At 48.6% G+C, this 15,000-nt stretch overlaps 1 protein-coding gene across 2 annotated transcripts in view; it reads right to left on the bottom strand.

The window, feature by feature from the left end:
* Positions 1 to 15,000, bottom strand: part of svp (COUP transcription factor 2) — a 200,579-nt gene that overhangs the window by 164,737 nt on the left and 20,842 nt on the right. For both annotated transcript variants that reach the window (XM_086533131.1, XM_086533132.1), the window contains one exon: positions 9,378 to 9,905. In XM_086533131.1, coding sequence (XP_086389257.1) covers positions 9,378 to 9,905 — 528 coding nt within the window. The remainder of the gene's footprint in view (positions 1 to 9,377; positions 9,906 to 15,000) is intronic.

Below are 15,000 nucleotides of genomic sequence, written 5' to 3'. Positions count from 1 at the left end.
ATATATATATATATATATATATATATATATATATATATATATATATATATATATATATATATATATATATATATATATATATATATATATATATATATATATATATATATATATATATATATATATATATATATATATATATATATATATATATATATATATATATATATATATATATATATATATATATATATATATATATATATATATATATATATATATATATATATATATATATATATATATATATATATATATATATATATATATATATATATATATATATATATATATATATATATATATATATATATATATATATATATATATATATATATATATATATATATATATATATATATATATATATATATATATATATATATATATATATATATATATATATATATATATATATATATATATATATATATATATATATATATATATATATATATATATATATATATATATATATATATATATATATATATATATATATATATATATATATATATATATATATATATATATATATATATATATATATATATATATATATATATATATATATATATATACATATATATATACATATATACATATATTGTATGAAATTATGAAGGTAACGATATTTTAGGTATTTAGCAAAATCACGAAAAAGAAAATCTGGGTTAATAATGCAATTAGTCAATGAATCCATCACGGACACACACACACACACACACACACACACGAACAACACACGCAATGCAACATACGATAAACAATATAATTAAAATCGCGCCTCAAACAACTCGGGTGTCATGTACTGCCCCCTCCCCCCCTCCACTCTCCCCCACTCCTTCCGACCCCCGACATACCTGTAGGCCCTTTTTCCCCTCACTCTCCCCTCATTATGATCCAATCACGAGGTCAAATTTCGCTGGTTTGCAAACAACCTTACAAGTGAGGTCGTGATTATGAGAGTTGAGAAGAGGGGGGAAGAGGGGGGAGGTGAGGGAGAGGGAGGGGGGAGAGGGGCTGAGGGCCAGGAGAGAGGTAGGAGAAGAGGAGGGGGAGGGGAGGGAGGAGAGAGGGTATGAGTGAAGGGGGAGAGGGGGAAGGACAAGGAGAGGGGGCGGGGGTGAGGAGGAAGAGGAAGAGGAAGAAGGAGGGGTCAGAATAGGAGGAGGTAATAGAGGTGAGGGAAAGGGAAGAGAGAAGGATGGGTAGGGTAAGGAGGGGAGAAACATGAGGGTAGGAGGGGGGGTGAGGGGGGAGGAGAAGGGTAGTAGGAAGGGACAGGAAGGAGGTAGAAAGGTGGTTCAGGTTACGCGGAAGGAGGGTGTAGTTCTTTAGATGAAGTGTGGAGGTGAGGGAGGGGGGAAGGGGTAGGGGGTGATAGGAAGTCAATATACTCTGGGGAAAGCGAGTGTGAAGGGGTGGGGGGGGGGAGGAGGGGTAGAGGGTCGGGGTATAGGAATTGGTAAGACTTGTAAGATTTTTGACTTTCCATTTTTGTCTCCTTTCCACATTCTTGTTCTAAAATCCCGCCTCTCTCTTTCTATATCTGTTTTCCTCTTCTCTTCTTTTTTTCCTTCTTTCTTCCCTCCTCCTCCTCCTCCTCCTCCTCCTCCTCCTCCTCCTCCTCCTCCTCTTCCTTCCTTTTCTGACTGACCCCCTAACTCTCCGCCTTCGAATCAGCTGACAAAGAGACCGCAGTTCATATGCAATGCACTCGCCCTACCCTCGCTCCTCCGCCTCCCTCTTAGTCCCTCTTAGCCGTCGTTACGAAGAGAATGCGAGAGTGACAGGAGGCAATAAGACTTGTCCCGACATCAGATAACCTCGCCCAGTTGTTGGCACGGGGACGGGACGGTTTCCTCCTCCTCGACGACGACGCTCGAACCATGCATGAACATCAAGTCTCGACGACAACACCACGACTTAACCTCCCTGTGTCCCTGGCGGAGAGAGAGAGAGAGAGAGAGATTCCCGGGAGGTTGGGTTCTCTTTGAGGGGGGAAGGGGTGGAAGGGGGGAGGGAGGGGGTGGAAGGAGGGGAGGAGGGTGGATGAGTGGAAGGAGGGTAAGGTGGAAGGAGGGTAGGGTGGAAGGAGGGTAGGGTGGAAGGAGGGTAGGGTGGAAGGAGGGTAGGGTGGAAGGAGGGAAGGGTGGATGAGTGGAAGGAGGGTAAGGTGGAAGGAGGGTAGGGTGGAAGGGAGGATGAGTGGAAGGAGGGAAGTGTGGAAGAGAAAAGGTAGCTAGGAGGAGGACGTGTTATAGGCACTGGGGCTCAAGGGGGACCAGCTGGAAGGAGGACTTATCAAAGGACTTGACACAAGCTCCTCCAGGACCTACCAAGAGCCTCGAAGTTAAGCTTCGCAAAAGGGCCCCCCCCCCCGAGGACGCGCCGATAGCCTTATTTGCCAGGGGAGGGGGGGGGGGAAATGGAGGCGGGGGGGGGGAGGGGCGGGGGGGGGGGGGGGGGGGGGGGGGGGGGGGGGGGGGGGGGGGGGGGGGGGGGGGGGGGGGGGGGGGGGGGGGGGGGGGGGGGGGGGGGGGGGGGGGGGGGGGGGGGGGGGGGGGGGGGGGGGGGGGGGGGGGGGGGGGGGGGGGGGGGGGGGGGGGGGTTGGGGGGGGGGGGGGGGGGGGGGGGGTGGGGGGGGTGGGGGGGGGGGGGGGGGGGGGGGGGGGGGGGGGGGGGGGGGGAAATACGAACTAATATTTAGGAGTCTGTAACTAGTCCTAGCGGGGGCGACATGGCAGGAGGAAGGGGGAAGGACCGAAGGAACGGCGAGTGTTGGCAAGGATGCGAGAGAGATAGATCCTGCAACGTCGCCGGGGTATAACGGGATAATGAACTCGGGCATATCAAAACGTGTGCCAGTCTTCGGGACAGGTGGAGGGAGGCGAGGGAGGGGAGGGAGGGAGGGAGGGAGGGAAGGGAGGCGAAGGAGGGAGGGAGGGAGGGAGGGGAGAGAGAGAAAGAGAGAGAGAGAAAAAGTAAAGAGAGAGAGAGATAAAGAGAGAGAGAGAGAGAGAGAGAGAGAGAGAGAGAGAGAGAGAGAGAGAGAGAGAGAAAAGGTAAAGAGAGAGAGAGAGAGAGAGAGAAGATAAAAGAAAGAGAGAGAAGATAAAGAGAGAGAGAATGAGAGAGAAATAAATAAAGAGAAAGAGAGACGAACAAAGATAAAGCAAAAGACAGAGAGAGACACCCAACGACACAAACAAACAACCCCCCCCCCAAAAAAAAAAAAAACAACCCACACCCCAAACACAAAACCAAAACATCCTTCCAAAGAAAAAAAAAAACAAAAAAAAAAGAGAAAGAAAGAAAGAAAGAACGAAAGAACGAGAAACGAAGAGAAGGAGAGAACCAGCGGGACACCCGAGCCAAGGTGTCTCCGCCATCAGATAAAGCCACGACACCAACGACTGCCACGCGAGCAGAACCACGACCTGCCAATTGACGGGCGATTAGTCGTGTTTCCACCGACGTCCTCGCCTCTCGCAAGACAAACTCAAGATGTAAAGAGGCTTGATAATCGTCTCCTTAACACCCCATCTGCATCGAGATCGAAAACAGTGATAAGAAGCGGCGGAGAGGACACCCGGGAGAGTTGTTGATGGCGATCGCTGAGGGACGCGGAGGGACGCGGAGGGACGCGGAGGGACCTGGAGGGACGCGGAGGGACGCTGAGGGACGCTGAGGGACCTGAAGGGACGCGGAGGGATCCGGAGGGACCTTGAGGGACGCTGAGGGACGCTGAGGGACCTGGAGGGACGCAGAGGGACGTTGAGGGACGTTGAGGGACCTGGAGGGACGCTGAGGGACCTGGAGGGACGCTGAGGGATCCGGAGGGACGCTGAGGGATCCGGAGGGACGCGGAGGGACGCTGAGGGACGCTGAGGGACGCTGAGGGATTTGGAGGGACGCTGAGGGACCTGGAGGGACCTGGAGGGACCTGAAGGGACGCGGAGGGATCCGGAGGGACGCGGAGGGACGCGGAGGGACGCGGAGGGATCCGGAGGGATTTGTAGGACGCTGAGATGACCTGTAGGGACCCTGGAGGACATGAAGGGACGCGGAGGGACCGGATGTGACGCGGTGGGACGCGGACGGGACGGCGAGTCCGCTGAGGGACGCGGAGGAGGGACGGCGTTGCACGTTTATGCATGTCGGTGAGCGTGATTCTTCTGCTGAGGGACGCGGAGGAGGGACGGCGTTGCACGTTTATGCATGTCGGTGAGCGTGATTCTTCTTGCTTTCTTTATCTCTTTTTTTCTCTATTTTTTTCTCTATTTCTTTTTCTCTGTCTTTTACCTCTTTCTTCTATTCTATTTCTTACTTTCCTTCTTTCTCTTTCTTTCTCCCTTTCTCCTTTTATCTCTCCTTCCTTCCCTCCTCTTCCTTCCTTCCTTCCTTCCCCTCCCTCCCTCCCTCCCTCCCTCCCACTTTCCCTTCCACCGTCCTTCCTTCCTTTCCCTCCCTGCCTCCCTCCCTCCCTCTTTCCTTTTCTCCCTTCCCTTCCTCCCCCACCCCCACCCTTACCCCACCCCCACCCCCACCCCCACCCCCACCCACGCCGGGAACGTAACCCTTACTCTAGCACCTCAATTTTTGAAGAGGCGGAGAATGAGTGACCTTATGGCCCGTACTTTGTTCCGGCAACTTTGTACGTGACCTTTGCAAAGGGCCCGGTAACCCTACCCCCTAACCCCCCCCCTCCATCTACCCCTCAACCCCTATCCTTATGCCTTTACGCCCACCTTTTCTATTGTCACTCCCTATCTTCACCTCTGATTTATTTTTTTTCTTTCTTTTTTTCTTTCTCCTCTCCCTTTTCACTTCCTCTCTCCTTCCCTCTCCCTTTCCTTTTCCTTTCCCCTCCCTTCTTCTTTCTTGCTCTCCTTCCTTCCCTCTCCCCCACCCCCCACTCTTTCTCCCTCCCCCTCCCCCCTCCCCCACCTCCTTTTTCCCTCCCCTACCACCCACCTCCCCCTTTCCCCTTTTTCCCACCTCCCCCCCTCCCTCCCCTCCTCCCTCTCCCTCCCCCATCGTCCTCCTTCCCCTTTCTCCCCTCTCCCCCCCTCCTCCCTCTCCCTCCCCCACCGTCCTCCTTCCCCTTTCTCCCTCCTCCCCCTCCTCCCTCCCACCTCCCCCTTTCCCCTTTCACCCACCTCCCCCCCTCCTCCCCCTCCTCCCCCACCGTCCTCCTTCCCCTTTCTCCCTCCCTCCTCCCTCCTCCCTCCTCCCTCCCTCCACCAAGCTAAGGTTACATACGTCACCAGTCAACCTCCCGCTTTGTTGTGACTCACGCACCGTTTCCCTATCTACGTCGGGAGGGAGGGGGAGGGAGGGGGGAGGGGGGAGGGGGACGGGGAGGGAGAAGATGCCTTTTATCATCCATTGTGGCGGAGGGACGCTACGTATCGGGGAGCCAAAATCGAGGGAGGGAAAAGGGGAGGGAGGTGGGGGGGGGCGAGAGGGAGGGAAAAGGGGAGGGAGGTGGGGGGGCGAGAGGGAGGGAAAAGGGGAGGGATGTGGAGAAGAGGAGGGAGGGGGAGGGAAAAGGGGGAGGGAAAATGGGAGGGAGGAGGAGAAGGGGAGAGAGAGAGGGTAATACTCATGATACAAAAATTATATTCGAATCCTGAGCCCCTCACCCCTCACCCCTCATCCTCACCCCTCCCCCCTCACCCCCTCACCCCCTCACCCCTCACCCTAGGCGTGTGGTGTGGGTTGCATCGGCCCGACTTCACCCCCGCAAAGGGCCGCACTTTCTCCCGTCGGCGATCTATCAGGTGAGGCCATCAGATGCCGCCTCTCTTCCTTGCATTCCGTGGGTACGCTCTCCTCGCCCGCCCGCCCGCACGCCCGCGCTCATTACGGGTTCGCTCTCTCTCTCGCGCGCGTGCTCTTTCTCTTTCTTTCTCTCTCTCTATTTTTTTTCTTTATTTTTTATATTCTCTCGGTCTCTCACTCTCTCTCTGTTTCTCTTTCTTGCTCTTTCTCTTCCTCTCTCTCTTTCTCTCTGCCATACTCAAGAAGGAATAAGAATAAGAAAAGAACAAGGGAAAAAGAAGACAAAACAGAAGTAGAACAAAAATAAAAAGAAATAAAACAATAAAATAATAATAATAATAAGAAGAACAATAATAAGAAGGACAATAGTAAAAAGACACAAGTCGCCGTAGCCCCCAAGAAAAAAAAGAAAAAAAAAAAAAGAAAAAAAGTAACAAGCACGATCGTCACACACTCCAGAAAATGCAACGTGGACAGAAGCAGACGTAAACACACAGGAAGAAAGTCACAGAGGGAGGGAGGGAGAAGGAGGGAGAGGGAGGGAGAGGGAGGGAGGATGAGGGAGAGGGAGGGAGGAAGGGAGGGAGGGAGGGAGAGGGAAGGAGGGAGAGAGAGGGAGGAGGGAGGGAGGAAGGGAGGGAGGATGAGGGAGAGGGAGGAGGCGAAGGAGGGAGGATGAGGGAGAGGGAAGGAAAGAGGGAGAGGGAGAGAGAGGGAGAGAGAGGGAGGATGAGGGAGAGGGAGGGAGGATGAGGGAGAGAGAGAGAGAGAGAGAGAGAGAGAGAGAGAGAGAGAGAGAGAGAGAGAGAGAGAGAGAGAGAGAGAGAGAAAGAGAAAGAAAGAAAGAGATAGAGAGAATCAATAAACAAATAAACACATAACCACACGCTGCTCAACACCCGGTAAAAGAAAAGAAAAGAAAAAAAAAAAAAAAGACAGATCAAGGAGACCATTTCTGCTGAGTAAGAAGATTCATATATCGATGAAGCACACACACACACACATACACACACACACACACACACACACACATACACACACACACACAAACACACACACACACAGAGCTCTTAGCGGAATGCACGTGTTTTTGTTGTTGTTGTTGTTATTATTATTTCGAGTTTCCCACATCCGTAAATAACATGCCTTCAGACGCCCCTCCCACGCACAAACAACACGGGCGAACCACTCAAATATGGGAGAAGGAGGAAGGGGAGGGCGAAGAGGGTAGGGTAGAGAGAGGGAGAGGAGGGAGGGGAGGAGGGAGAAGAGAAAGGGAAGGATATATATATATATATATATATATATATATATATATATATATATATATATATATATATATAGAGAGAGAGAGAGAGAGAGAGAGAGAGAGAGAGAGAGAGAGAGAGAGAGAGAAACAGACAGATAGAGAAAAAAAACAAACGAAAGAAAGAAAGAAAGAAACACAAAGAGCGAGATAGAGCAAGATAAAAAAAAAAAAAACAGAGAGAGAAAAAAAAAAAAACAGTTGAAGGAGCACGGCGCGCAGCCTTCTTGATCGCAGGACACAACAGGTCGGCGGTAATGTGCTTGCCCAAGCAATCGAGGACAGCATTGTTGTTTTTCTGCTTGTGGTTGTTGTATTTATGGCGCCGTGTCGTCAGAGCGGTGGTTATGGAGGGAGGGAGGGAGGGAGGGAGGGAATGGGATGGAAGGAAGGGGAAAGAGTAAAAGGAAGGGAAAGAAAGGGAGAGAAAGGGAAAGAAATGGAGAGGAGGGAAAGGAACGAAAGAGAAAAGCGGAGAAAGAAATGAGAAAAAAATACACAAAAAGAGGGAAAGCAGGAGAGAGAGAGAGAGAGAGAGAGACGAAGAGAGAAAAGAAGCAGTGAAGTCAATAGGTACAAGCACAGACGGGGCTGCTTGTGGCTCATCTACAGAGCTATAAATAAGTATTGGGGTCTTGCGATGAATGAGCCAACCGCTTCTGAATGAAAAATGCTATTAATCCATAAGGATGAATGACTTTTAGGTTCTATAGGAATGTGTGTATTTCATCACTTATTCAGAATCACCTGTTAGGCGGAATTTTCATGTGTGAAAGAGCAAAACCAATGGCCTAGTCATTTGTATCTATTTCTGTAAGTGCGTCCATATATATATATATATATATATATATATATTTTAGATACATATATATTATATATATATATATATATATATAAATATATATATATAATATATATATATATATATATTTATATATATATATATATACATATACGCACACACAAATATTAATACAACACACATAAACATATATAATATATATATATATATATAGATATATATATATATATTATATATATATATATATATAAATATATATATTGTGAGTATGCGGGTGTGAACGAACACTCATAAATACACACAGACACTCTCGCAACTCCAACAAATGGTTAAGAAACGCTATAAAAGGGCATAGATAAGGCTCTCTGATGAAGGCATGAAAGAAGAAGAAAAAGAAGAAAGAAAGAGAGAGAGAGAGAGAGTAGAAAAAAAAGTCGACAACGGTTCCCGTCAGCCGTCAGCCACGACACAAACACTGTGGCACGTCTAAACCCCGACGTCGGACATAATGAGGGTCCCTTGCTGACGTCACCCTGTCCCTCCCCTCCCCTCCCCCCTCCCTCCTGCTGATGTCATGGTGGATAACAATGGGCCAGCGGGTCAAGCAGTGTCGCTTTTTATCGGCCGAAGGAGGGGACGAGCGGCCGAAAAGGAGAGGAGAGGAGAGGAGAGGGCTGAGGGATGCGCAGAGGAAGGTCTCACTGCGGGGGGAGGGGGGGGGTTATACTGACGAAGGGGATGTAGAAGGGAGGAGGGAGGGAGGGAGGGAGGGAGGGAGGATGGGAGGATGGGAGGGTAGGAGGGAGGGAGGGAGGGTAGGAGGGAGGAAGAGAGGGAGAAGGAGAGAGAGAGAGAGAGAGAGAGAGAGAGAGAGAGAGAGAGAGAGAGAGAGAGAGAGAGAGAGAGAGCGAGGAAAGGAACAGAAAAATACAAAGAAAGGGGAACAAGGCCGGAGGGGGGGGGGAGGGTAAGAGGGTAAGAGGCAGCGCACGGAGGAACTGCTGACGAAGGTCTTGTCGGAGATCGCCAGAGATTGTAGGGGTCAGCGGGATGACCTCGGCCGCCTGATTATGCCCCCGGGGATAAAGGGGGTCAGCGCTACCTTGACCTCGCATTCCCGCAGTCGCCGTCCACTTCCCGGCTTATAATTGGGATAACGATGAACTCCGAACAACAACGCGAGGGAACCGCAGCCTCGCAGCCGTCGGGTGTGGTTTTTGCCTGGAAGAGCGAGCTCATGCGTCGTTTATTCCTGCCGGGCGCTCTCGCGTGGTGTTGTTGAACGCTCCGGTGCCAGAAGGGGCCAACATAATTAGGCACCCGAGTCCGCGACCTGTGTTCCAAAACAGAGGTTCCCTTGTTCCACTGGGGGGTGCAAAAACATCCTGCTGTTTTCGCAAGCGTGGAACCGCCCGGGCGTCTGCTTTCGGCGCAGACGCCTCGGCGAACACCCGAAAGGAAGAGGAAGAGCAATCTTACCTGAGGTGAAGAGGACGATCGCCTTGAGGCACGAGTACTCGGCGGAGTCGACGTGCAGCGCCTTCAGCTTCTCGACCTGCTCCTGGAAGATGCGGATGTGGTCCATGAAGGCCACCACTCTGTCGGCCGCCATCGGGGAGGCGTGCAGGCCCGCGGCCGCCAGCAGGGGCGCCACGTGCAGGGGCATGGAGCACTGGGAGGCGTTCAGCACGAAGAGCTCCGACCAGACGAGCCGCAGCAGCGCCACCTGGTCGGTCACCTGCAGCTCCGGAAAGAAGGGAATGTTCTTGGCCCAGCCCACGGCCGAGAAGAGCAGCCGCGACGCCAGCTCGCAGATGTTGTCCACGCCCATGATGTTGTTGGCGTTCATGCACTGGCCGTAGGGCGAGGTGGGGAAGGGCTCGGCGCGGAGCAGCAGCGAGATGTACGACGAGAGGTACGTGTGGCCATTCAAGGAGTCCCCGTTGGCCATGAACTGGCCCGGCATGCCCATGCCCTGCGACGGCGGGATGCGACCTCGCTGCACCGCTGCAAGAACAAGAGCGAGGCGTTAGACACATGTGGCCAAAGATATCCATCAATGTGTAAATTATCTTGAGTAAATTATTTCGTGAATGTATTATGGGCGGGGGAATGTACTCGAGGATACAATATGGGCGAATGAATGTATGATTGAATACATAATAAATGAAAGAATGTATCATAAATGCATCATGGATAATAAGTCTACTTTTAAAAAAAAAATCTAAAAGATGAGACACAACCTAAATATAACTTAATAGATAGACAAATAAATAAAAAAAATAAAAAAATAAATAACAACTAAATACACACTTCTCAAAGGTAACTAGAAACACAACACGATTTGCCTTTCCATCTAATAAGAAGGAAGAACATAATCATATCGACAATTACATTATTATTAATAAGTCTACTGAACAAAATAGGCCTAAAAGGTGTATTGAAGACACACATTTTTCGAAGTGCTTTCGGGAAATTACTTTACGCCAGTGCTTGAGTTTAAGTGTTTACTTTAAATGTATCGCAAGCAGGGAGAGTGATAAGTGTCGATATTACTTTATCAGTTGAAGATAAGCCAAGGACGTAGAGTTCTCTCGTATTTTTTTTATTTTATTATTTTTTTATTTTTTTATTTTTTTTATTTTTTTATTTTTTTTTGGTCATTGATTATCTGTATCTTGGTTGGTGTTTGTGTTTGTCTGTTTGTTTATCTGTCTAATGGTGATAATAATTGTGATGGTGATGATAATATTGGTGATAATGATGATAATGATAATAATAATAATTATAATAACAATGATGATAATAATAATAATAATATCAACAACAATAATGATAACATTAGTAGTAATAATAACTATAACAACAATAAAATAATAACAGCAACGATGACAATAACAATAACAAAAACAACGAAGATGATAATTGCAACAAAAACAAAAAATCATCAAAAATAACAACCCCCTCCCCCCCCAAAAAAAAAAAAAAAAAATCCCTCAAAATACAAAACAAAACGACCGACAAATAAACAATAACAATAATAATACAAAAACCCCAATAAAAGAATAACTTAGACAAAGACTAAATAACAAACAGCTCAAAAAACCACCATCCATTTCCGAGGGTGGGACGAGACGGGGGAGGGGGGGGGGTCAGGGCGTGACTCATCAATCTCCACCCACATTATCATAGTTGAAGGTCTAAGATAGAGATGCTCGGCCGAGATACGCCAGTGGGGGGAGGGAGAGGGAGAGGGAGGGTTGGGGATGGGGAAGAGGGGGAGAGGGTTGGAGATGGAGAGGGAGGGGAAGGGTGAGGGAGGGGGAGGGAGGGATGGAGAGAGGGTTGGGGAAGGAGGGGTGGAGGGGTGGAGGGTTGGGGATGGGGAAGAGGGGGAGGGATGGGGAGGGGAAAGGGGAGAGGGAGTGGTGGAGGGGAAGGAGGGGAAGGGTGAGGGAGGGGGAGGGAGGGGTGGAGGGGGAGAGATGGGGAGAGGGAGAGGGGTGGAGGGAGAGAGGAGGGGGAAAAGGAGAGGGTATAAGGGAGTGAGGAGGAAGGGAGAGGAAGAGAGAAAAGAGAAAGAGGAGGGAAAGAAAGAAAAGAAAATAAAAAAAGAGGAGAAAAGAAGGAAACTAGAGGGTACAAAGGAAAAGGAAAACTTAAATAAATAGGGCACAGGTAGGAGTGCGGGGGTAGGGGGGAGGGGAGGGAAGGGGAGGGAAGAGGAGTAGCCAGTCAGTAAATCCAATGACCATACATACCAGCCTTCAAGAATAATGAATAACGATGAATAACGAACGTATGAATAAGAAGCCACTGAACATATATAACCCCTACCCCCCCTTACCCCCCCTATCCTATACTCCTTCCTCTATAAGCATATATCTAAAAAAAAATCCCCCTTTCCACCCCCCCCCCACTCCTATAGGCATATACCTCTACCTCCCTTCCCCTCCCTTCTCCCCCCCACCCCCTATTCCTCCCTCTCCCCAAGAAACATACATCTCGAAACACCCCCTCTCCCCCCACCCCCCTCTCCCCTCCAACCCCCTCCCTCTGTAAGCATATATCTCTATACATCTCGAACACCGACACCCCACTTCCCTCCCCCCCCCCCTTCCCCTCCCGAAGAAAGAGAGAAAAAAAAAGGATGAAATATTCATTGTAACTTCCCCGTTTGCTCATTACCACCTTCTCGAACCTTCGTTGTTAATTGAATTTTTTGGCAATACATCAGAGGGGGACAAGAAGGGGGAGGGGAGGGGGAAGGGGCAAGAGAGAGGAGAGGTGGGGTAGAAGGGGCAAGAGAGAGGGGCAGGGGGCAAGGGGGGGGAAGGGGTAAAAGAGGGAAGGGGAGGAGAGGGCGAAGGGACAAGAAGGAGGAGGGGGAGGGAGAAGGGGAGAAGAAGAGGGAGAGGGGAAGAAGGGGGAAGGAGCAGGGAATAGGAGGGTAAAGGGATGGAGGAAGGGGGAAAAGAAGGAAGAGTGGAAGGCGGGGGGGGGGGGGGGGAGGAGTATTTTGTTTTTTAAGTATTGTGTAACAAAAACGGAAAAGAGTAAAGAAAAAAAAAGTCCTGGGTAAGGGGGGGGGGGCGCTAAGGGCGAGAAGTGGGGAAGGTAGGAGACAAGCCCCCCTCCCCCCCTCCCCCCTCCTTCCCCCCTTTCCCCCTTCCCCCAACAAGAACAGACACAGAACGAAGTAAGACTGTAATGATAACATAGTAGCCACGCGGAAGTCGAGGCGAATAAACGAACACCTATGCTCCGGTTGATTTTATTTTCTTTTTCTTTCTTTTTTCTTTTCCATTCGGTCTAAATTTGGTTTTTAGTCGTTATTTATTCGTTTTTTTTTATTAAAGATTTGTTCGTTTCGAGTAATAGTTCATTATTTTTTAGTTGAATTTGATTCGGTTTGATTCGGTTTCAGATTCGTGTTTCGGTCTTGGCTTCGGTTTAGTTCATGGATCTGTTTTGGTGTTCGGAAGAAAAAATGAATTCTATAATGTAGGTGGATCTTATAATTCTCAAATGATTAAAAAAACGTAATAATAATCAATCATTACATTCTTAAAAATCCGAAAATTATATAAACTTGGCATGACAATCGGTATAACGAACAAACACAGCAATGGCATATGGACTAATGATCATTATCATTTCAACAAGCAATGCAATTAGTGTAGGCTTTACCTCCCCCCTTACCCTCCTCTCCTCCCCCTCTCCCTCTTCCCCCTTCCCCCTTCCCCCTCCCCCTCTTCCTCCTTCCCTCTTCCTATTATTCCACTCTCACTCTTCCCCCTTCCCCCTTACCCCTCCCCTCCCCTCTACCTTCCCCCTCCCCTTTTCCCCATCCCCCTTTCCCCCTATCTTTATCCTACCCTCCCTCCCTCATCCTTCCCTCTCCTCTTTTTTTCTTCCCCCTCCCCCCTTCCCTCTGTGGGGGGGTCCCTACTAATTCTTCCCTCTTCCCACCTTCCTCCCCCCTCCTACTATCGCCTCCCTCAGCCCTCCTCTCCTCCCCCCCCTCTACTACCCTCACCCATCGCTCCTCCCCCCTCCCCCCTTCCTCCCCCCCTCCTCCTCCCCCCTCCCTCCACCTCCCCCTCCAAGACAACTAAAAGTTTTTTTCCAAGAATGAGATGCTCTGCTCTTATCTCGTGTTATCGCACAGACACATTGAGGGAAATCGCGTCAACAAACAACAAACAACAAACAATGTTCTTAAATCAGTTAGTATAATGACGGATATAATGATGTGAATGATGATAATGATGATAATAATAATGGTAATGATAATAGGAGAAATAATTATCATTTTTTACTATAATAATGATGGCAATAGTAATGTGATAACGATGAAAATTATGATGATTTATTTTTCTATCATATACTTATTTATCTTTTATTTATTCGTTATCAATTTAGTTATTATTTATTAGTTTATATAATAAATAATAATGATAATAATAATGATAATAGTTATAATAATAAGAAGAAGAAGAGAGAAGAGAGAGAGAGAGAGAGAGAGAGAGAGAGAGAGAGAGAGAGAGAGAGAGAGAGAGAGAGAGAGAGAGAGAGAGAGAGAGAGAGAGAGAGAGAGAGAGAGAGAGAGAGAGAACGAGAAAACGACAGACACACACCACAAACCACAAAAGTATGCTATTCATTGCAACACGACCCCTCCACCCCTCATCCCCACTACCCCACCCCGACCCCCACCCCCACCCCCACCCCGACCCCCACCCCCACCCCAACCCCCACTCCCACTCCCACGCCCACGCCCACCAAACACCCTAAGGCAAGGCAAAAAGACCACCTGAGAGGGCGTTTTAGGGGGGAGTGGAGGGAGCAATCAATCAATCAATCAAGCAAGCAAGCAAGCTGCCTATGATGTCCGACAAGCACCGTTATCATTACGTTATCTACGATCGTTTCTCGCCAGACGCCTGTTATCTCTGCGTCCTTGCCATGATAAAAAACACCGCGGGTTATTTATTCATTGTCTCTTGTTGTTTGTTGTTGTTGTTGTTGTTTTTGGTGTTTTTGTTGTTGTTGTGTCAGGTGTCAGGGGTGTATGAGGTATGTATGTATAGTGGAGGGAGGGAGGGAGGGTGGGAGGGAGGGTGGGAGGGAGGGAGGGAGGGAGGAAGGGAGGGAGGGAGGGAGAGAGAGAGAGAGAGAAAGAGAGAGAGACAGAGAAGAGAGAAAAACTGAATAATAGGGATACTGATAATGGTAATCAATAATAATGATGATGATAATGATAGTGATGATGATGATAATGATGATAATAATTAACAACAACAATAATAATAACACAACACAGACGCACCTGCCCCCTTGTGTAACTTAATTATTTGATTCCTGGTCTCTCTCTTTTCCCTCCCTCCCTCCCCTCCTCCCTCCCTCTCTCCTCTCCCTCCCTCCCGCACTCCCCATCCCATCCCACTCACCATCCCTCCTTCCCACTCCTCATTTCCCCATCCATCTCCCCTTCCCACTCCCCATCCCCCCTCCCTCTCCCTCTCCCTTCCCATCCCCACCCCCCCTCCCTCCCCACTCCCAACTCCCTCCCTCCCCACTCCCATCCCATCCCCTCCCC

Source organism: Penaeus japonicus, unplaced genomic scaffold (genome assembly GCF_977035675.1).
Source record: "Penaeus japonicus unplaced genomic scaffold, GWHDUDI00000001_assembly GWHDUDI00000038, whole genome shotgun sequence".
Classification (NCBI taxonomy): Eukaryota; Metazoa; Arthropoda; class Malacostraca; order Decapoda; family Penaeidae; genus Penaeus; species Penaeus japonicus.
The sequence above is the reverse complement of the archived record's forward strand: the minus strand, read 5'-3'. Positions and strand labels throughout refer to the sequence as shown.